The sequence below is a fragment of the Anarrhichthys ocellatus genome, unplaced genomic scaffold (assembly GCF_004355925.1).
Source record: "Anarrhichthys ocellatus isolate YVR2014 unplaced genomic scaffold, GSC_Weel_1.0 scaffold71, whole genome shotgun sequence".
In the NCBI taxonomy this organism is placed as follows: Eukaryota; Metazoa; Chordata; class Actinopteri; order Perciformes; family Anarhichadidae; genus Anarrhichthys; species Anarrhichthys ocellatus.
In genome coordinates, this window is record NW_022280101.1 from 1,612,558 (window position 1) to 1,635,455 (window position 22,898).

At 42.2% G+C, this 22,898-nt stretch overlaps 1 protein-coding gene across 5 annotated transcripts in view; it reads left to right on the forward strand.

Annotated features, from left to right (window-relative positions):
- The first annotated feature begins 2,780 nt into the window (after positions 1-2,780).
- lrch1 (leucine-rich repeats and calponin homology (CH) domain containing 1) overlaps positions 2,781-22,898 on the forward strand; it is a 60,519-nt gene continuing 40,401 nt past the window's right edge. For all 5 annotated transcript variants that reach the window (XM_031873271.1, XM_031873272.1, XM_031873268.1 and 2 more), the window contains exons 1-2: positions 2,781-3,197; positions 21,802-21,946. In XM_031873271.1, coding sequence (XP_031729131.1) covers positions 2,984-3,197; positions 21,802-21,946 — 359 coding nt within the window. In that variant the 5' untranslated portion in view covers positions 2,781-2,983. The remainder of the gene's footprint in view (positions 3,198-21,801; positions 21,947-22,898) is intronic.

Sequence of the window (22,898 nt, forward strand, 5' to 3'; positions counted from 1 at the left end):
TCGAGTCTTGAAAGGAAGCGAGGCGGTTGGTTATCGACACTTCCTGTATTTAACAGTGGTTTGTACTTTCTGCGGGTGAGCAGGCAGCAGTATTTCTTCTATAAACATATAGATGCAAAAGAGCTCTTGTTATACTGGATGACAATGAGCTTTCCTCAAGTAATTAAACCCCAAAAAAGATCATAAATGTCCTAGAACGTGGAGGTTTTGTTAGAAATATAATGTCACTGGCAATGTTTATGCCTCCTCTTTAATCTGGAACTTTTTTTAAAGACAAGCAGTTGAATCATTCTGCAATAAACCATGTTTTTATTTTAGAAATTTGTTACATAACTTTTGATTGTTGATTTCCTTCTGTGGAGAGAAGTGTAATTTTGCTGAAGAACATAAAAACATAAAAGTAAAGAAAAATAGAATCAGATAATATTGGTGTTGCATAAATGTACTCGATAGAAAATGATGACAGCAAACCACACAGAATGCCGCAGCAAAAGTTCCATGTTCAAAGGTTATAATGTTGCATCTTCCTCAATCTAACAATAACCACATTAGAAACCACTCAGACGATTTAATCAGCAGAAATATCAAAGCGTCTCAGCTCAGCGGAATGATGTTTGTCACAACAGCTGGCAGCTGGTAGAGAGAAAGAGGAAGTTTTACTCAGAGTCGAAGTATCCATTGGTTTGATTTGATTCAGAAAAACATTGAAGCAGCGCAGCTTCAAACTTTCTGAGAGGAGACATGTCCAGGCACAAAACAATGGAATTAACCTTTAATGTTGTTTTTTTATCTCCGCCAGGAGACAATGAGATTGTTGTGCGTGTGTGTGTCTGTCCACGGCTAATCTAGCATAACTAAACTGCATAATAGTTTGGGTGCTCATTCATGGCTGCATGCAGAAGGACCTCTCATGGTTGCAGTGACTCACTTTCTCTAAACACCATTTATTGCCAGTTTGATACCGTCATTGACTGCTGGCTGACTCCTGACTAACCACTCTTAAACGGCCCCCGGTCGGTATGGGGCCACTTGTGATACAACAGCTGATTGCATCTCCGAATCCCAGCCACTGGCACGGTTGGCTCATTTTTATTTTGGTCAATGTGTTTAGCTATCATCGAACAGTTCGCAGAACTAGCACACAAACAGCTGGTTGCATTGCTGCTGTTCAGCTGCTGCTCTGCAACAGTTATTCCGAGCCTTTTTATCCGGCATCAACCTCATGTTTACACTTGTATTGTCAAAAAAAAAAAGGCCTATATAAACACGTCAAGTCGCGGTTCACCTCTGAGACGGAGCTGAAAATGCAAGCCTGCACAGAGCTGAAGCAGACATCTGCATAGATTAGTAGGAGAGGATCTGTTGTGTGAGACATCTGATACACTTGTGGTCTAGACGGGGGATTAGCCAATTGTGGGTTGTATTCATTCAATCAAACATTACAGCAGTGGTCGCGGTGGACACACCTTTCTAGTTTTGTTTTAACAGACAAGGAGTCAGGAAACTCAGGGCCCAAAGACATCTTGGACCGTGCCTGTATGTACTTTTAATGTAAGTGTACCGTGTCCAGTCTTCACATTTTCAAAGGGCAGTTTGAGGGATGAGATGTGGTTAGGGGTTACATTTAGAATAAAGGTTACCATTAGGTGGAGTCTGTGACGAACTGTACATTATGTCAATAAAAGTCCTCACAAGTAGGCTATGCAATTACAATCCTGTGTTGGCACGCATACTGTAATCAGTGATTCACACTGTTTATCTGCTGATGCAAGCCTGTTATGTAATCAGGTGACTCAGCACTCCCGCTCCCCAGTGGAGCTCTCTCACTATCAAACATGCACGCACACACACACGCACACACACACACACACACACACACACACACACACACACACACACAGTTCTCATCTAACTCTGGGAAAGAAATTGAATAGGTATATTCCCAAAATGTCAAACTATTCCTTTAATGCATTACAGAACAGTTGTTCCTGATCTGGTAGGATAGTTCAGGAGGTTTGAATCAGGGTCCTCTGGTTGAAGGAATAAAATCTATAGCAGCCTAAACCTATGATACAGAGATACATACAATTACTGATAATGACATCTCTCAAATGTTTTAACAGCCAACATTAAGCGATGGATGTCTACCTAAAGCAGTCTTTGTGGGTGTATGTGTCCCTAACAGGAACAGGATTATTACGGTCACCTACAGTATCACTCAGGTATGAATCAACACTCTGGTAAAAGCTTCTGTAAAACCTGAAATTATACTCAAATGCAGCATGCAATGATTCTGTGCAGCAGATGTCGCTGTTTAGTTGCGTTTCCTCTGCTGTTTTAATCCCCCTGCTGCTTCCAAGCTAAACATTCCAGTGCGCAGCCGCAGTGAGTGAGCTGTATCAAGTCCAAGAAATGCAAGAGTGAAAACGGAAACGTAGAGAATAAAATATGTCATGAAACTGACATTAATGGAAATTAAAATCCACCATTCCTTTTAAGTCAACCAGTTCAAAGGGTAAAATAAAATTCAGGCCGTATTTCTAAAACTGTAATTATTAGAGGATAAAAATGAATTAAAAAACATGCTAATTATGCCAAATGTTTTAATGCATTTTTTTCACACTGTATTTACAGCCATTATTATTATTATTATTATTATTATTGTTATTCACAGACAGTTTGCGTTTGATTTCATCGTGGTATGGCGCTGGACTGGGAGATATCTTATTTTGAAATATTACAACCGGATGTCGCGCTGCGGCTGTGTGTTCGAAGCTTCACGCACCGCGCAGACAGAGAGGCGGACGCGGCGGCTTACAATCGAGGAGGAAACGCGGCACGGCTCGGCACGCCTGAAGAAGTCGGTGTACCGCTGTTTGTCCCGACCGTTAGCTAGCCGTTGCACGCTTCTACCTCGCTCTCGGATATAACCGACATACGCACGCACGCACACACCCGGAGAACCGCGGAGAGGTGGAGCATTATGGCGACGTTGGGACCGGAGTCGGCTCGTCCTCCTCCTCACTCCCCGTCGATCCAGTCGCACATCGGCAGCGCTAACCTGCCTCCTAACCGGGGCTTGGAGCGGGCGCTAGAGGAGGCGGCGGCCAGCGGCGCCCTCAACCTCAGCTCCAGAAAACTAAAGGAGTTCCCCCGGACAGCCGCCAACCACGACCTGACGGACACGGTGGACGCAGGTATGCACCTCTCCGTGGTGTTAGATAGCTACGACACCGGTGCTGGGGCGGTAACGACTCTCTGTGCAGCAGCGTGGTCCTCCCTGACCCTTGACCTGTAGGCATAGTGCTGGAATGTCCTTTAGTCGTCCACAATCACAACAGCGTGTTTATATATTGGGCCACAACGGGGAGTCGAACTCGCAACCCTGGTGGTGTGTTAGCGCGGTCATCGCGTCTGTGTTGCAGGATATGTGTGTATTTAACCTTAAATGAGGCTCTCTATACATCCCGGGTGCACGGCTGGATGTGGACTCGTTGGGTACCTGTATCCTGCAGACAGGATGTTGGTGATTCAGGCTTTCAGGGAAAAGCTGCCTAAGTTTCCATCTTAAACGTCTGCAGGATCTGACTGTTCAGTGGGCCTTTTGTGGAATTCCCCACCACTTCCTTTTTAATCCGTTTACAGTTGTAAACAGGCATGGAGAGCACAGACACACTCTGCTTTATTTACAAGAGCAGAGCTCACATATCTGTTTTTTAGTTAAATGTTTTTTAATCGCAGTTACTAGTGAAAGACAATGGTGGAAGTAACGGAGTATATTTACTCAAATACTGTACTGAAGTACAGTGTTTGAGTTACTTGTACTGTACTTCAGTATTTCCATTTTATGCTGTACTTTATACTTCTACACTACAATTCAGCTGCTACATTGATTTGACAGCTTTCCAGATTTAGATTAATTATATAAAATATGTATTGTTAGCGGTACTAAAAAAAGCCATGAACACATGAATGCATCAATAATTATAATCCAGTAATATGATGTATTTTATTCTGAAATGGGACATTTTGCATAATTAATACTTTTACTTTTGGTACTTTATACATATTTTGATGCCGATACTTTTTTATTTTTACATGTGATGGACTCCTCTTTGTAACAGAGTAAAATGACACTGTGGTAACAATGAGTACTTCCTCCATCACAGAGGAATGGCTTGTTTTTGTATGTATTTTGTATATATTTTTGGTTTCTATGCTAAAGAGAGGCTGGTGTTGGCCATACACAGTGAGCTGTGCCAATATGGTCAAATATATTTAGAGTAAATCCACCAATAGTCTGCTGAAGCACATACAACTGCACCAACTTATTCTCCTTTTCCATGAAAGCAATTCTACCCGTGAGGTTTAAACAGATGCTGCTTCTCACGCTGTACTGTGTCAAGATGGGAAACCATAACTCGGTACTGATGCGTCTCTTTTTGCAGTGTTTTGATCATAACGTGGTATTTTCGTGTATTTAAGATGGTAGCAGTGACGTGCTAACGGTAGTTTTCAGTACGTGCTGCAGCATTATGTGGATCTATATGAGGGGGGGGTAGTTGAGCTGATTTGCTTTAATGTGCAATGACATAGATGCAGGCCGGTCACATGACGTCAGCAGAGGTGTCACACTTTACAGGGTCATTACCTTCCAATGTGTGGTATCTATACATGCAGACAGTTGTGGTTGAAGTTCTGCTGCTCTGCTAATAGGATGGAGGTAAACGGAATTGAGTTTGTGCTCCTCAAGGCTTCAAAAACGACCTCTTTGTGAACCGATTAACTGGTATTTATGAAAGATTAAAATTAATTAATGACAGTTTTGTGGATTATCCAATGTAACAGGGACACTGTTAAGATAAGATAACGCTATTTATCCCGAGGGAAATTGTTGAGCAGCATTTGCATTACAAAGTACGAAAAAAAGGAATTGCAAACAACCAAAATGTAAACATTAGAGATTTACAAGCGTCATAAAGCTGAAGTAAAACTGAAACCATCACATTTCTGTGTGAAGTCAAGTTCAGCCGGGTTACCGTCGGACTGGAAAGTCACAGTGACGTTATGTTGCTCTAACTTTGTTTATGTGCACTAAAAAAGAAATGTGGCTTGCATAACCGCAGTGGGTCACGTCTACAGAAGCGCACACACACACACACACACACACACACACACACACACACACACACACAGCATGAAGTAAAGTGAGTGGGGCTATGGAGGCTGTGCGGTTCAGTTGAACTGCTTTACAGCACACTGGATCCGGGTTTACTTGGATCCGGATGCAGGCTTTCTGTTTCATCCAGCATCGTACTTGAGTGCTGCCTTGCCCAACGGCGTGCACGATCACGCCACTTCCATAGTGTTTTGCCTGTAATGTAATTTTGCCAGTTGTGGTAGGTTTTTGGGGGATTATTCTACTTTTGTCTAGTTCTGTTGGTGTTTGGATGGAAGATTCATTTCTTGCAGTAGCTTGTCCACTTTCAAAATATGACGAATTGAATCTCCTGTTTGTCTCCCGCTACCCATCATGCCTTGTGTTATGGGGGATATTTTCTGTAGTTGGTTTAGATTTCATATTCACACATTCGCCTTCAAACACCATCTCATTTGTCTCGTCAGGAGACCCGTAGTTTGATTTCCTGAGAGTTTGTGGCGCTTGTTCAGGTGCTGAGTCAGATAGCATTTGTTCAGATTTAATATGAGGCTGAATAAAAGTTTTTCACCAGCAAAAGCCACTGCTAATTATTCTGTGTTTAGTTTATGCAATATGTCAATCAAGGTGCTGCGTGTGGGCCCACAAATTGTTGGAGGAGGGATGTAAATGTTTGCAAACGGCTGCTGAAATGGATTTGTAGTTACTGACCGAACGTTGGAGGCATTGCCAGGAAGGCAGAGGACTTGGTTCTAAATCGTCTGTCACTTTTTGGTTTGTCAGTAAAGTGTAAGACATCAGACAGGCGCCTGACTCGGGCCAAACCTGTTTGATCACAGAGCTTCTTGTGGAGCTGAGAAAATGCGAAATGTATTAATAGGTTTTTCTTCTGCGTCTCCATCTCCAGTCAGTCACGGGGTGCATCTGAACCAGCTCAGCACTGTTTCTGAATGAGCAGCGGGAGCAGCTGTGCATGTCTACATCATCGATGTAGTAGCTCTCTGAATTAAAAACATGCAGCGATGCAGAAGTGTGCCGCCCTGAGGGAGATTTAGGTTGTTGTAAATGTGACCTACAGACTTATTCAAGCGCTTCAGTTTTAATATTCGACAAATCGACTGAAGAACTACCGACGATCTGTGAAGAGTGAACGTCGTTAATTAACGACAACATGATCTTTATCTGTTAAATCATTGACATGCTGGTCTGATGGTAGTAATCAGTGTCTGCTGGTTCATCAGTGTGTGGAAGATGGAGTCGTCTCTGATCACACGAGAGCTGTGATCGACCCCCACGAAATGAATATAGATGAGAAAGAACGGAGTGAGTCACTGTGACACACACACACACACACACACGCGCACACACACGTTTTACAAAAATCTACACCAGAGCAGTTTGTCCGAAGCACCGCATGCATGCACATGTACTTAAAATGCAAGCACACAGACACACACTGTGGTTCAGCCTAGTTTCATATCAGCAGCCACACAAGTCTCAACTTGTAGTGAAACACACGCTGGAGCTGGTTTCCTTCAACGTCTCCCTGTAACTACAGGTTGGGGTTCTGCTGGAAAAGAAAGAACTAATGTGTGGGACGTGCTGTCTGACCACGTATGAAAGGCAAAATGTTTAAAACCACCGTGAACGTCCGCACTCGGACGTGTAGAGAAAATCCGACCGTCGTAGCGAGTGGGGGAGCCGTGATGTCGTGTAGACATGTGGATAACGTGACGCGTATTCAGACCGTCTCTCCTGGAGGACGTTCATGCTGCTGCACTCGGTTGTTCATGTGAAAAGTGACGAGAGGAGTTCAAACCTTTCAGGGTTCAACATTATGTTTGTTCGCCCACGTCCTGTGATGCCCCCCAACTAACCTCCTGTTGGCCGAATAATTGAAATGCTCACTTGCACTTCAGCTTATAAACTTTGTCTTTGCCCGCCGCCAGGTCCCGATCGGTACTGTGCATGTGTAACTTGTAAATTGCTGCCAACTTTCTCACCTCTGCACAGCCGGCCAATCACAACGTGGGTGCAAATGTCTGAATTGTTGATCTCGGAATCATTCTTTAGTTTAGTTCTGAGCTGCAGGACACTTTTACTTTCCTTTCCTCTTCTACTGATACTGCTGTTTGGAGGTGGAAGAACGAAACAGGAACACGCTGACCGACTCTATTCTACTGTATTCTACTACAAATGACTGTGTGTGTGTGTCCGATAGCAGCCCACGTTCCCAGCTCCAGACAATGCCCATTTTTGCAGTGTTTGGCAGTTTTTCAGTGGACACACACACAGTACATTAGTAAGGGTCATATTAACAGAAACAACATCCCCTGTACGTGTGTGTGTGTGTGTGTTTGACCACGCAGAGAGATTACACAAAATTTCATGTTAGTGATTCACGTTATAACCATCGGCAGGATTTTTTTTTTAATCTGACCGACATCATTCTCTTCTCACTTCAGTCACACAAATCCAGATAAAAATAGATCTGCTCTAAATTTTTAGACCAGAATCTGCTTCTGAAACAAATGTTTTATTTTCATCCTCGCACTCACTGTTACGTCACTGTTATCTCTATTTTCTGTCTTATCGTTTTATACGTGAAATGTCTGATAATCCGAAGTTAACTTGTCGATCAGTAGAGCTGTGAATCTTCATTTACTTCACGACTTGATTCGATTACGATTCACCTGTTAACGATTCTCAATGCATCTCAATATGGGTGGGAATCACCATAAGTCCCACACTCTCCAGTGTCTTTTTATTTTCCAAAGAGAAATAACTTATTTTTTGTGATGTCGGGACTTTTAAAATATGCAGTAAGATGTGAATAAAGCATGTTTTTAATGTGTGTGGATGGATGCATGATGATTGCCTAAGGCAGGATTCACCGCCCAGAGTTTACCACCCTCACTTCCTCTACCTCACGGCTCTTCCTTCCATTTCATCTGCGCACACACACACACACACACACAGAGGAAGCTGTGGACTCCCAGGAATGTGGTGTGGTGTTGGGTTAGAGGAGGGTCCATCCGCTGTTCCTGCCACACCTGAACGTAATGACAGCTGGGACAGGGACACAGTCGCACACTCTTATTTATACTTGTGAGGACACTGGAATAACCACATTATCTATAGCAGAGCATTTTATTTGAATGTGTCAAAAAACAACTTTTTATTTACAAATTCTGACAATTTAAGACAAAATACTTAATATAGTTTTATTCAATGACACATTTGGTATAATTTGGCTGGTAAATGTATATGTTTTAAAACATTATTTACTCAAACTAACCCCGACTTCTAACCTCATGAATAAATACATGGCTTAAACATGAACCTGTACCTTAATCTTGACCTTAAACCTCTTTCTATTGATGGAGGGGGAGTTCACAGAGGGCGTCATGCATAGTGAATGAAGCACTTAATGAAGTAGTTAATGGAGTAGTTAATGGTTTCTCTCACAGGAGCGAACAGCCTCAGAGACACCAGACAGAAGATCAGAGAAGAGCACACTGGACTGAGATAGAAAACACTAGAATACAATCAAACGGGACGTAATGAAGGCCGTCTCCTGTCAGCTTGGATCAGTGAGAGACGTGATATAATGTATAATTATCTATATAATATAGAGCTAGTCTGTGCTTTAACGGGTTAGCTGTTAAAAGAGTTTCTATGTTACTCTTTGTTGCAGTAGTGATATCACATAGCCACTGTTTGATTAGTCTATCAATTGATTTGTTGATTGGCAACTATTTTGATAATTCATTCATTGTTTAAGTCATTTTACGTTCAATAATCTGCAGCCAAGCTAGTAGCTCTTTGCAGCTGTACCACGGTGCAGGGGGGGCTTCGAGCTAAATGCTAACATTAGCATGCAAACATGGCCGCAATGGCAAAGTCTTTCTTGCCGGCATTAGTTTTTACGTAAAGTTCTGGAAAAGCGGAGGCCAACCTGAAGACGGGTGGGGTTGTGATTCTCCTTAATGACACTGTGAGGTGGTTCTTTCACCAGCACAGAGACAGGAAGTGACCGCTCCCCACCTCATTGTTTTCAGGAGGCAACGGCTCAGATCGTTTCCTGTCAGAGAGACCAAGGACACCCACGGACCCACAAAACTGTCAAGTACAGCTGCAGATAACCGATAGTCAGCATCCTTTCTACTGCAAGGCCACCAAACATTAGACATTTTTACAGGTATTTGACAAATGGCTGCAGTTATGTAATGCAGGTGGTCATATATATCTATATATATATATATATATATATATATATATATATATATATATACAATGATATATGACTTTCTTTTAATGTGGAACATGAACCCGCCTAAGAAATGGTTTCCAGTCGTCCATGTTCCTGCGATGACACTGCGTGTCTTCAGAAAGGGTCTTTTGTACATCAGAGGAGGTCATGACCTCACTGTGGGACCCGATCACTGAGCCCAGCAGGAAGTGTTCTTCTCCTTTGATACCTACCCCCGGTGAGTCAGACCGTGACCGTGGGCCGTGACATCGCTTTACACACTGAAAACCATCAAGATGATGTCACATCATATGTTTGTGAACTTTTCTTTTTTTTCCTCTCCGCTTTCTAAAAATAATCATTCACTCCAGGCTGAGTTCACTCACAGCTCAAATGTGAACCAACGTCATTACAGCAGTGATGCGATGGGGTCATAACTCGTGTGGGTGTTTGTGCCCAAATTAGGTCTTTCGAGGCTTTTTTTCTTTCCTATCGGTGTTTCTCATCTGATTCTGCAACTCTCTGAAGCTGCTATGTGGAGCAGAACATACAAACACACAGTCACGGACGACAGAACAGACTTCTCTCTGGTGACGTAAACCTGCATCTACAGCACAGGGACTCGTTAGACTCTATGGGAGGATTAACTAATGCTATGAAACACAGTACAGATATTCATGCAACCCCACTGTCTGCTATGCTAATTAGCATACTATTGCACCAAGCTAAGATGGTGAACAACAGGTTTAATGTCTACCTCCATTGTCATTGTGAGCATGTTGGCATGAGATTAGCATTTAGCTGAAGTATAGCCTCATATAGCTAGCATGCATTTAATGCATTTTTCTGTACATGTCTATAGTAAGGTATCAGACAATTATCAATTTTGGTGTTCATACCTAAACTCGGGTTTCATATCGACACTAGTTTAAAAAAACAATACCTTGTGAAGAACTTATTGGAGAACTTTCCGACCGTTCTGTTGTGATATAATGCAAAAAGAGAAGTGAATAATTTGACCGTCTTTCATGTTTGGTTTGTTTTAGTGAACAGAGTTCTCGTTTCCCAGCAATGACAAACCAGTCCAGGCTCACTGCTGCACTTTACATCCTCAGACCCGTCAAGAAGACAATCATGGAAATATGAGCATCAGTAAAGTCATCAGTTTTGAATTTCTAAGCAATCAAATCTGCATTTGTCCCGTTCTACCCATAATCCCTTTGGATTTGTGTTTGTGGTGGGTTTAGATCGTGTTTTTACTCGTAATGAATCACACTTTACCTCTCTTCTCAGGGGACTCAGACTCACGTATGAATAAAGCACAAATAATATAGTTCAAAATACACCGTAGTTAAACAAAAGAAACTACAATATAACAACAAAAGTATTTGGTTAACAATTACCGATGGGTTTGCAAACGTTGCATTTCAAGAGTATTAAATCAATAAATGCAATATTCATTGTGTAGTGTTATAAAGCTCCATGATGACGTCGTCTCGTCCTGCAGCTCGAGTCTTTCTAAATCTGAGCCTTACAGTCGGAGTCTGTCCTCACAGACGCCCGATCCCTTTGAATAAATAAACAGGAGCAGTCTCTCATCCTCCAAATGTAGGCCAAATTCAACCCCCAACACACACACCTCTATATCCCACCTAAATCATACTGGCATCCAAACATCTCACACACACACACACTCCTATCCATAACTGGTTCACCACGGCGAGCACACACACTTTCCATACCCCTCTCCTTCAGGCTTATCCTAATACACCGTGAAGCACATGCCAGCATACATAAATAAGTGTTCACATATGCTCATAAACACACGCACACGCACACGCAGCAATATAAATCTACATCCACACAAACGAAAGCTGCAGCATTAAGTGAAATCTGTTCAAACTTAATCTGAACATTCAGTGTCTGGCAGCCTCAGGTGTGACATTAAATCTCTGCTGATGTTTTGGTGTGTGTGTGTGTGTGTGTGGTGTAATTTAAAGTGGATATTCATGGGATATTTGAAGTCCGGTGTTGCTGTCATGAAGAGTTTGTTTCATTAACGTTTCACTCTTTTGAACCTTATTTGTATCTGTTTGTACAAGCTAGCAACGCTTTGCTAGAGTCTGGAACAGTTAAAGGCTTTCTGTGGAGTTTTGGTTGTTGTGAGTGTGTTTCTATCAAACGTGTGTGTGTGTGTGTGAGCGATGCGATACACATTCCTCTGATGGACAGTTGGTGATGGTGACGTACCAACAAATGTAGCAAACACTGGTGAAAACAATGTGCGATTCAAAATATTGACTCCTTGTGAGGAAGGAAATTCATTAAACAAGGATACGTGTTATGTTTATTACTCCACATGGTTCCTTTTTTATGTTTGTCTCAACAATCAAAGAGTTGTGTGACGTATGTTTTTTGTGTTATTTGGATTTAACAACCTGTATACCTGCATCAGTCTCATCCATGATTTGTTTTTTCTCTGATGCTTTTTTCCCAAGGATGTGGCTTTTTACTAACCAGCTGAGAACAAAGATTGTTCCCTCGATTCTTAATCCTGACTAATCCCGCCTGATTGGTTGACTCTCTCCAAAAGGGGGAAACTGCACTTTTATCCTGTAGATTATGAAAGTGTGTTGATAAAAGCTAGCGTGAGTGGTCTTTGTTTCCGGTGAGACGTCTGCTATAAAACACTGTAGGAAAAATCAACTGCTATGAACGAGGAAGTTCTCGCTTGACTCAATATTTTTGATTTTAAAGATGTCATTAGCCTGAATTGCTTTAACACAGTGCCAGAAATAATGTTTGAAATTCAGAGGGGTGGCTGGTGGGTGCTGTTTTACGATCATGCCATCTCCCTCAGCCCTGCCAGTGGCCACACACACACACACACACACACACACACACACACACACAAACACAGACAGTTTAGTGATATGCTGACAGCAGAGAAAGATGTGGGTCAGTGGTGGGGGTCTTGTTGTTGTATTTGATGATGATGGGGTGTGTGTGTGTGTGTCAGCAGCAGGGTGGTGTGTGTTGACAGTGTGCCTGGTGGGTTGCCAGTTTGAGGAAATTCCCCCTCTCCAATCCTGTTAATGTCTCTGCCTGCCAGCTCTCCTCCTCCTCTCCTGTGTCTCTCTTTACTGTCTGTCTATTTTTAAACTGGACATTTTTTACTTCTGTCTCTCACCCTGTTTTTCTCTTTCTGCGTCTGTCTGTTCACATCCTGTCTTCACTGTAACATCAGTGAGGTTTGTCTCCTCTTTTTTAAAGTAATGTAGACACAAACTTTGTCATCTTTATGTATGTATGTTTCTATTCATTTCATTCTTTATGCAAAGCACTGTACAAATAAACTCACCTTTCCTTTCTACTCTACACCACTACTTGCTGATGTGGAATAACAATTCCAAAGATTCGAAAGGAGAATGTCAATGTGTGTTTTGTTATGAATTAAATTTGCATTAAAACTATAGATTACCACTGAATGTCTATCTGAAATTCAAACATATTCCGTGAAAATATTCATCTGTGTGAGCCCCTCACAATAATCACCCCAAACCCTCTAAATCTACAGTACTACTAATCCATGACTGTCTGCTGGTCACTGGGTCAGACACACACACACACACACACACACACACACACACACACACACACACACAGTGCCAGATGGAATACAGCTGATAAACAGGGAGGTCACTGCATGTCATTGGTATTGCATGTTCATCTTTTATTTGTGTTTTAGTGGCTGAATAGCTTATCAATATATTTGCTTGGAAACACTTTTGTTTCCTCGCATTAATAGTTGATCAGACAGAAGAAGACGCCTCACTACTTCCACCAGTTTCCATTTTAGGAGTTCAGATGAACCTCTCTTGAATAGTTTCAGTTTCATGATCACCAACACTACAGTGAACCGACAGCAGCAGGGTCAACGGTTAGTGACCGTAAAACCACGATGACGCTCGGGTTGTTTACGTATTAACCATCAACGTATTTATTTACTCTGCGTACACTCATAAGGGAATGACTTAGGCAAACACAATCATACAGACGCGTGTGCAGATCCAGTCTGCGCCTGTTAATTTTTAACACGATTTTTACAACTGGAGTCAGGACTGTTGACATCAGGCGAGTGAGAGGATCCGAGTTTAAAAACGAAAGAGGACTAAAACGTTGAGCAAATGGAAACATAGTTGTGTCATGAGGAGTGAGTTATTTGATAATCCAGAACATCAGGTCAGAGCCAAAGTTCAGAAGAAGTTCAGCTCACTCTGAAGAGGTTTTATTCTCCTCCGGCTCTCTCTGTGGAGTTCACGGTTCTTGTTGTTCTGTTTGTTTGTCCACCATATAAGTTAGCAGTAATACCTGTTTTTGATGGCTGACTGTGACACGTAGCATACAGGAACATGAGAATGTGTCCGCCGGTCTTTGTGTTTAATTAGTTGTTCAACATGTGGTGCTTTCTGGCTTTTAAGACATGAAAAAGTTATATTTGTTGGTGGAAATCCATTTGGTGGTCGACTACAAAAATAGTAGTACCCTCCATGAGGAATATACAGGACAACAAATGCATTGTTTTTTTAATATTTATGTTTCACAAGCTGACATCCTTTAAAATGGGTGATTTTTAACAGCTTCCTGTGGAGATGTTGCTTCTCTAAGAGATAAAGAAACCAGAGGAATAAGAAATTGACTTGGAGTGTCAGAAAATGCCTTTAACTATCAATCGCTCTGCTTACTGAGGTCACCCCAGCTCTGCTAACCTAGTGTGTGTGTGTGTGTGTGTGTGTGTGTGTGTGTGTGTGTGTGTGTGGATTCAAGTGTTCTCAGGCTGCTGATCTGTCAGTGTTGCTAATTTGCAACGCTTCAATCACAGTAACTTTAGCTACATGTGTAGTATCATAATATCGCTATGACAACTTAATTAGCCAGGCCAGTGTGTGTGTGTGTGTTTGATAAAGACGCAGACTGATCTTTCTGGGTGTTCTTCATCTCTCGTCCTACTTTCCCTTCCAAGGAGGCAGGAAAATGGGTCGAGCAGCGGGGCTGAACGTTGTTCTCTGCGGTGTGAATGAGTGAATCATTGGACAACTGAACAAACACACAGATTGATTTGTGTACGTTTGTTTTGTCCTTAAAGGGGATTTAAACCCCTCTGTCTGTGTGAGGACGCTGCTCTACACACGAGGCTCCTCTGTTCTCAGATACAGGCAGCGCGAGTGGATGTGGGAGGATGTTCACTTGAATTACTCGCTCTCTGTTATGCAACAGTCAATTCGTGTCGGTTGTTCCGGAGAACAAAACCTAGAGATTCAGCCGACAAATGGAGCGAGGGAAACGTGGATGAGGGGGAGAGGAAGAGGCAGAAGAGTGGAACCGCTACTCATATTCTGATTCGCTTATGAAGGGATCAGGCTGCTATTATATAGATTTTTCTTACTGTCAACAAATCCAACGAAAAGCCCCAAACAAACAATATGTCAGTCCGTAAATATATACTTTGACATGAAGATGTTTTTCCTGTTGGCCACATCAGATCTAATTGCACTTCTCTGGAAGTAACTTTGGATGCATCAGCTACACACGGAGCATACATATACAAATAAATACATTTTAAAATGTCAGAGTTCCTGTTGTCCCTCACTAGGAATCATTGCCAGGAGTAGAAAAACAAAGTGGACCTGAGATCCTTTTCTTAAGTCAAATAAATCTCCTTCTGGTGGATGAGGAATGTTCCAGTAGCACAGGAAAACAATTTGGAGTGTCTGTGTGCGTGTGTGTTTGTTTGCCATAAACAGTCCTTATAAAGCAAATCTTGTGTGTTTTAATGTTTTTTTGTGTAGGACTGGCTGGTTGTCCCCACAGGATTTCTACATGACCTATTTCTTGACCCGCGTCCATCTGCTGCAACCACACACACACACACACACAATCAATATACATCTATGTTTATATCTAGAAACATTTGGACGATCTGCAAATATGCATTTATAGTTTTGTCCCAAGATAAACATGAAACACACACACACACTCATGCCCGCACATATTTGTGCAGCCGCTGATGCACACAGTAACGCACACACATGCATGTCTGCACAGACATGTGACTCTGCATCCATGCAGAAAGTCTCACATGGCCGTCATGGTGACTTCAGCTCCTGCATCATCACATTTACATTTGTATAAGTAGTGTAGGTTGGAAGTTGTTGTTGGTTAAAAACTGTTTGAATCCTCCTCACAAAAAGGCCAACGTTCAGCGGACAAAATATATCTAACTGAAAAAGAAATGAACATACTTAAATAGTTACTTGCATATGGAATGAAAAGAATCATACAATGAATACAGTCTTCATACGGTCAGATGTTTTTCAGGGTTTAAGGTGAAAGTGACTTGCAGTTTGAGCTTCTACCTTTTTTATTTTTAAACATTTGGATCTGATTTGTCTCCTTGAAGTGGCATTAGAAAGCGTATAGCTGGTTATTAAACAGTCTGGGTACTCTTGGTATTGTTGTAAGTTTATTATTTCAGTATTTTATATCCGAGCAAATTGCTGACAGCAGCAGCTAAACGAAGCAGATCACGATCATCGTCGTCCTCATCATCAGCACAAACTGAGCCTGAGGCAGCGAGTTTTACTCCCAGCAGCACCTTCAGTTTCCTGGACCGACTCTGTTTCCTCTGCAGTCAGCAAGTGGTGAGAACACCGCCAAGAACCCCCCCCCCGACTGACCCACGGACACACCCCCACACCATCCAACGTCCCTCTACTCTATAGTTCAGCTCAGTCAGTCTGATTCCACATCTGTCCTCTGCTCCGTGAGGTTTGTTTTTCTATCATACGGCCACAAAGTCCTTAAAATAAACTTTGCTATAACTTCATTACGATAACAGCTCTGTTTTCCTAAAGAACCTTTGGGCCTGTTATGGAAAAGCAAAGTTAGTGAAGTGTGAAACTGTATTTGAGTACCTGAATGGCTTAATTTCCTTTCCTTACTATTCCCTCTATTGTCTGTCTTTTCTCGTCATTCTTTCTCTCCTGTTAACCCCTCACTCCCTCCGTCTTTGCACACACAAATATATATGTTTGTGTTTTTAATCACTAATTTCATGATAATGATGCAGATCTCCTCTGTTTTTACAGTTTCTGTTCTGCACTGGGGGTGAAACTAAGTGTCTGCCTTGGTAGCGTTGCTCTTTTAGTTTTGTGTGTGTGTGTGTGTGTGTGTGTGTGTGTGTGTGTGTGTGTGTGTGTGTGTGTGTGTGTGTGCGTGCGTGCGTGCTGAAGCCTGTCATTACAGTACTGCAGGGAGGAGTCTCTCCCTGCACAACCAGAGGGTACAGCCACAACGCGCACACACGCAGTGTTTATTTATATATATATATATAATTTTTATATATATATATATATATATATATATATATATATATATATATATATTTATTTTAGAGATCTTCAGGCTGACAACTAGACGAGCTGACTCTGCGGAATTTAGATCTGAACCACGAGAAACATCTTCAGCCAATCAAAATGCAACAAATTATATAAGTATAATACATACAGAATAAGTAGCAGGTCTACTTAAGAACGACAGATATGCAGTGCAGACTTTATTCCATGAAGAGCAGACATGTTCTTTAACACTGAGTGAACAGTTCACGTTTGATCCGGTTTTACAGCAGGAAGTTGTTGGGTGAGGTGGTGAGCCACAGAGATCTGGATGCATGTCGTCTCACGATCAGTTGGTGGTTGATGATGACGCCCCGAACAATAAGCTCACCCACAGTGAACAGTTTTGAACTCTGGCTTGTTACTTGATGGTGCTCACGTTGTATTGACCCTGTGCACGTTTCTTTAGTTTGCTAACATTGAAATGTGAATTTCATTAGTCTTTTCTTCCTCCCTTCATTCCTCCCCTTGCTTCCTTCCTTCCTCTTTCCCCGTCGTCCTGCTGCAGCGCTGTTAGATGACAGAGCTCTGTGTTAATGAGTAGGCAGGAAACATTCTTGTGTCTCAGCTGCTCAGCCTCCACATTCCTGCACTGAGTCCGAGTGTTTGTACCTCCAGCGGTTGTAGTTCACATCGCTGCTCAGATGTTGTCTCTGTGCACTCTAACAAAGCGCTTTGTAACACGGTAAACATGCATGAACACCGGCTGTCTGTCATGGAAACAACTTCACCAGTTTGTAGTTGGACCTGGACAGACAGATGTTACTTGTCACAGCCTCGTCGCACAACAAAAGCCCCAAGTACTGCATTGTGTGTTTAATGCAAAATAAAATGAAGCACAGAGAAATGTGATGTTTTGTAAAAGCATGGACGATAAAATGATGTCTATTCTTTTTCAACCAGTCAACACTCTTCCTCCCAGATGTTTTAAAATGATGCCATTTGAGCTGCTGGAAGGCTTTTAATGTGAAACATCTGTGCAGGAAGTGGCGGGGTTCATTGATGGTAACCGCAATTCAAAATCAATAAAATGGATGCAAGTGAATGAAAACAACTCTTGTGGTCATACTGATGGAAATGTGGAGAAAGTGTTAAGTTGACATTTATAACATTGAAATAGGAGCTGATCACTACAAAGGAAGTAAAATTAAAGGTGCATGTATTGAATTTGAACCCATCATCCATGCATGTACTTAAATAACTTTTACTGGATTTGAAAACTTTAAAACGTGATGCTCCTCAGGCTACTTCTGCAGTGATAAGAAGCAACGTTTTTCATTATTTCTGAGCAGATTTATGGACGTTTATTGCACTGAACATCTCCGATAACGAATTCCTTTGAAGGTGTGCTCAGAGAAGTTGCTCTTAACTACCATGAGCTGCATGTTACAGCTGCTGCTGCTGCAGACAGTAGTGGTGAGCTGTCAAATCTGCTACTACAATTACTAACATCCAGTTGTCCTCAGAACATCTGCATGCACCTGTCCCTCTCACCTTAACACACTGCACATGTTCCTTACTCCTGAGGGAGTGGCCTCACAGTGTGTAAACCTCTGATATGATGTATGTGTATAATGTAACTTTGTGTGAAGGAAACTGAACTTTAGGTTTGTCTTTTTTTCTCCTGATTTGCGTCCAAGTAGACGAAGACTCCCCAAGGTGTCTTCACTTGAGCATTCTTCATCGCTGTCCTCCTCTAGAGTTCAGAGGTCACACGTCGACAACAATGCACTGACCCACCTCGTGACCTCGATGAGATCACTTCCTGTCCCTTAAGAGGGAGTGTTATTAACACAGGAAGCCCCACGCCTGTTTCTCAGGGTGTGTTTTGTGTTTAAAGCATCGGCACTCCAGAAGATTAACTTCTCTCATGTTGATCTGCTCAGTTGCCTGCAGGTGTGAGGAAATCTCATTAACAAACAGTGTTGTGAAAATGATTCAGGACTCATTTTTTATTCTGTTTAATTGCGGTTCTATCTTGTTGTTGTCGTCTGTTAGCAGAGAAGTCTCAGGTCGGAGATTGTTTAAAAAGCTTTACAAACACTTAAACATTGAAAGAAACAAACATTAAAAGAGTGAATAATTAAAAATAGGATCATACAAAAGCCTTTAACATGACATTAAAATGCATCAAAAACTAATAGAGCTTCAGCCACAGGAAGCTGGAGACTCGTGGCTGAAAAAACAAATGAATGGGTTTGTTTGATTTCGAAGTCCGCTTTCATTTATGTTGAGAACATATGTTATTTGAATATTTCTTTAGCTTGTTTTCTGTTTCACTCTGCACTAAAACATCACATCTGGGACAATTATAGAGTTTATTATGTAGAGTTCTAATGTCAGTGTTCACTAAATGAAATGTAAAGTAAAGCTTGTTGCATCACACTAGTTGTGGAGTTGTTACTCAACACCAAACAGTTTGCCTGCTACGACAATAATAACGCCACATCTCACCCGCTTCAATGTCACGTTTGACTGCTGCAAACCAGTTTAGTAACTTGCGAGTTGTTATGAAGAACTTCTAAGGACACAGACTACAATTCTAAACCATAATATGTTGTTTCCTCTTAGGAGGTTGGCAAAAACTTTTTTTTTTTTTGTTTTTTTTTGTCCCACATTGTGGGCTCACTAATGAAGTGTCTGCAGCAGTACATGTTGTCAATATGAAGGCCGACCGTATCCAGCAGCAGTTCAGCATGAAGGCTCATTCATGGTCGTCGTTATCGGCATCTGACGATCGGGAACAACAGAGGCCGAAACCTCGAGAAGCCGCTCAGCGCTTCGTTTGATGCTGCAGGTTGAAACACGTCCTCTATCAGCTCACGTCCTCTGAAACATGTCGGAGGTTTAGTGAGGAGTTACGGAAGAATCCCGAACAGACTGGGAGTTCTGGACAGGAAGTGATTTGTTTCCATCAGCAGCAACTGTTGTTGTGTTGTGCTCTTAATGTGTGTGTGTGTGTGTGTGTGTGTGTGTGTGTGTGTGTGTGTGTGTGAGAGAAAGACCCTCAGGGAACTGACGCTCACTTTCTGCTCAGTTCTTAGAGCGCCTCGTGTTCCTCTTTCTCGCTGATTATTAGAATTCCTTGCCTCTACGGTAGGAAGTGGAATCTAAATTAAAGGGCAAGTCCATTATTATTACTAGTATTTCTTTTTAGGTTGTTATATCTTTCTCTAGCTTCATAGTATTCAAATCTGAATATTCAAACTCGTGTGTTCTGCAATGGAGCCTGGTGGATTTTAATAGAGCGATATAGCTTCAGTTCCCCATTCCCCCCAAAACAGTAAGTTCACCTTGTGTTGTGATGATTTAGCAGTCCAACAAAACACAAACAAATTTGCAAATATTACTAAAATATAACATTTCCATATTGGACATGCTGATGTATCAGTCAGTAGTAGTAGTAACAGTACTGTGTGTCATGGGTTACATGACCTTAGGCCTGTATCATCACTTGTGTCAACTCACATGACGTCATTTGGAGACGCATTCAAATGCAACCTGACAGATGTGTCCCCAAAGCATCGCTCTTCTTCTGTGTGTGTGTTTGTGTGAAACACGTTTTTTATTAAGGTCACTGCAGTGAATACTATGTAATGATGTCCACTGCATTATTTTAGAGGTTAAATGTCTACAGTGGTTATGAATATTAGTCATCTCTCTCACACACACACACACACACTCTCTCTCTCTCTCTGCCAGTAACAGCAGTGTGTTTGCAGCCGGTCGTTGAGTCAGACTGCGGCTGTTTGCTCGGAGGATGAAAGCGGGACTGACGAGCTCTTTGTTTCTCAACCACGTTGTTTTAAATAGCACTTCCTGTGACTCGGTGACCCGTGATGCAACGCTGCCTGTGCTGCTGATGCGCAGTGATTGAATATCCCCGCTGCGCTGTTTACTGACAGAATCTCTGCTGCAGTTCGTAAAGTCAAATTTGTCAGAGCATCGCAGTCGGGTGAGCAGTACATCAACAGCAGAAGCGCCAAATATTCTCTTGTTCCATCTTCTGAAATGCTGCTCTGAGATGCCTTCAGTGTTGATTGTGAACAATGTAATCTGTATCAAGTACAGGAAGTGACTCCACAATACAGTTTATTACCGGCAGAAGTTCTGACGGATATTCTACACAAATACGACTCGAGTGAGACGTGGCCTCTTGTTGTGAGACCGCGTCAGATGAATCCAAACAGAACTTTTCCGTGACCGCTGCCCGCAGAGGAAATGAACTCTCAGGGAGTTCTCGCTCCGCTAACAAAACAAAATGTGTTTTTAAGAGTTCAGCTTCACGAGAACAATGTGGAGTAATTGGTTCTCGGCCTTTTTTTGGCCGCAGCTGATAACTGAAGTTGATATTGTTGTTGCCGAGCTACAGCAGGATGTGATGTCACCAATCCTGGCCTCGAGCGGCCGACTTCTCCCCCCCGCTGCACAGACTTCATTTGTACCTCGGATAGAAGGGTCTGTGATCCTTGTATACCCCAGTGCTGCATTGAGTCAACACTTCTCTAAAGCACTTTCAACAAAAACTGAACTTTTTGCACCACTGTGGGAATATTTTGCTTAGTCAGGACACTGAACCGTCTGAGAGGCAGAGTGTGGAAGTAGTCTGGGTTCTTCACAGTAGACGGAGAAATTACAAAGAAATATACGACTGTTTGTCGACTCAGCTGTCTGCCTACTTTCACCACCCTCATCCTCAGGACCCAGATGCTCATAAAGTTAATACAAACGTATAACATGTTGTTACGATATGTGCACTATATGATGAATTGGAAGTGGTTTTGGTTTTGGAAACCAAAAGGTCTACACATTTATGGTTTGTTTGATGGTTTAAATAATACAATATTTTAGAGCTTCCTCTTCTTTTTACTCAAACAGACATCTGTATTTGTAAAGCCAATTATTTAATTATTTTGTGTTCCCTCTTCTCTCTGCAGACCTCTCAAAGAACAGACTGGCCGACGTCCCCTCAGAGGTGTGTCACCTGGTCGCTTTGGAGACGTTGAGTCTGTATCACAACTGCATCAGGACCATCCCAGACAGCATCATCGGCCTGCAGTCACTCACCTCCTTAAACCTCAGGTACACACTGTTACTTTTCTGTCTTACGGTGTGAGAGCCGAAGCTTTTCTTCATTCTTTCTCTCTCTAATATATCAGGGAGAACTTGTGGATGTTTTGAGGGTGTTGCATTCTGGGTATGATGCAGCATTCCAGCATCTCTGAAACAGTACTTTCTAAACGGATGCAGATTTTGTGTGCAGGAAAGCCAGTAAGGGGGCTGCACGGTGGTGTAGTGGCTAGCACTGTCACTTCACAGCAAGAGGTTTGATCCCCGATCCCGGGTGGTCCTGTGTGGAGTTTGCACGTTCTCCCCCGTGGCAGCGTGGGTTCCCCTCCGGGTTCTCCCACAGTCTAAAGACATGCCGTCTCTAAATTGCCCGTAGGTGTGAATGTGAGCGTGAATGTTTGTTTGTCTGTCTCTACATGTGCCCTGCGATAAACTGGCGACCTGTCCAGGATGTACTGCTCACTGATCTCTACTGCTCACATCACACAAACACAACAAGAACAAAAAGTGTTTAGTATAATTATAATCGTTACTTTGGGCTGAAAGCAGATGGAGGTTTCCCACGTATTGATGCTGCATCATGGCTGTCATACATACAAAATAATTTATATACATAAATACAGAATGTTTTCATTGTAAAATATTTTTAATTAATTGAAGCAGGGTTTCCGCCAGTGGATTGCAAGCCCGGTGACCCACCGGCCCTAAGCATTGGGGAGTTATGTATTTCCAAGATATTTTATCTCCCACCAGCCAAAGAAAACATCAAATCTCAGTTGCACATTAAACTGAAGCATCAAAAGTTATTTTTGTACTTTTAATTAACTTGGTGTTATTATGACAGATAGACATTTTGGCCAAAGCTATGAAAATAAAACCTAAGTTGAAATAAAAGCCTTTAATTTGAAAGTTTAGAGGTGTGTGTGTGTGTGTGTGTGTGTGTGTGTGTGTGTGTGTGTGTGTG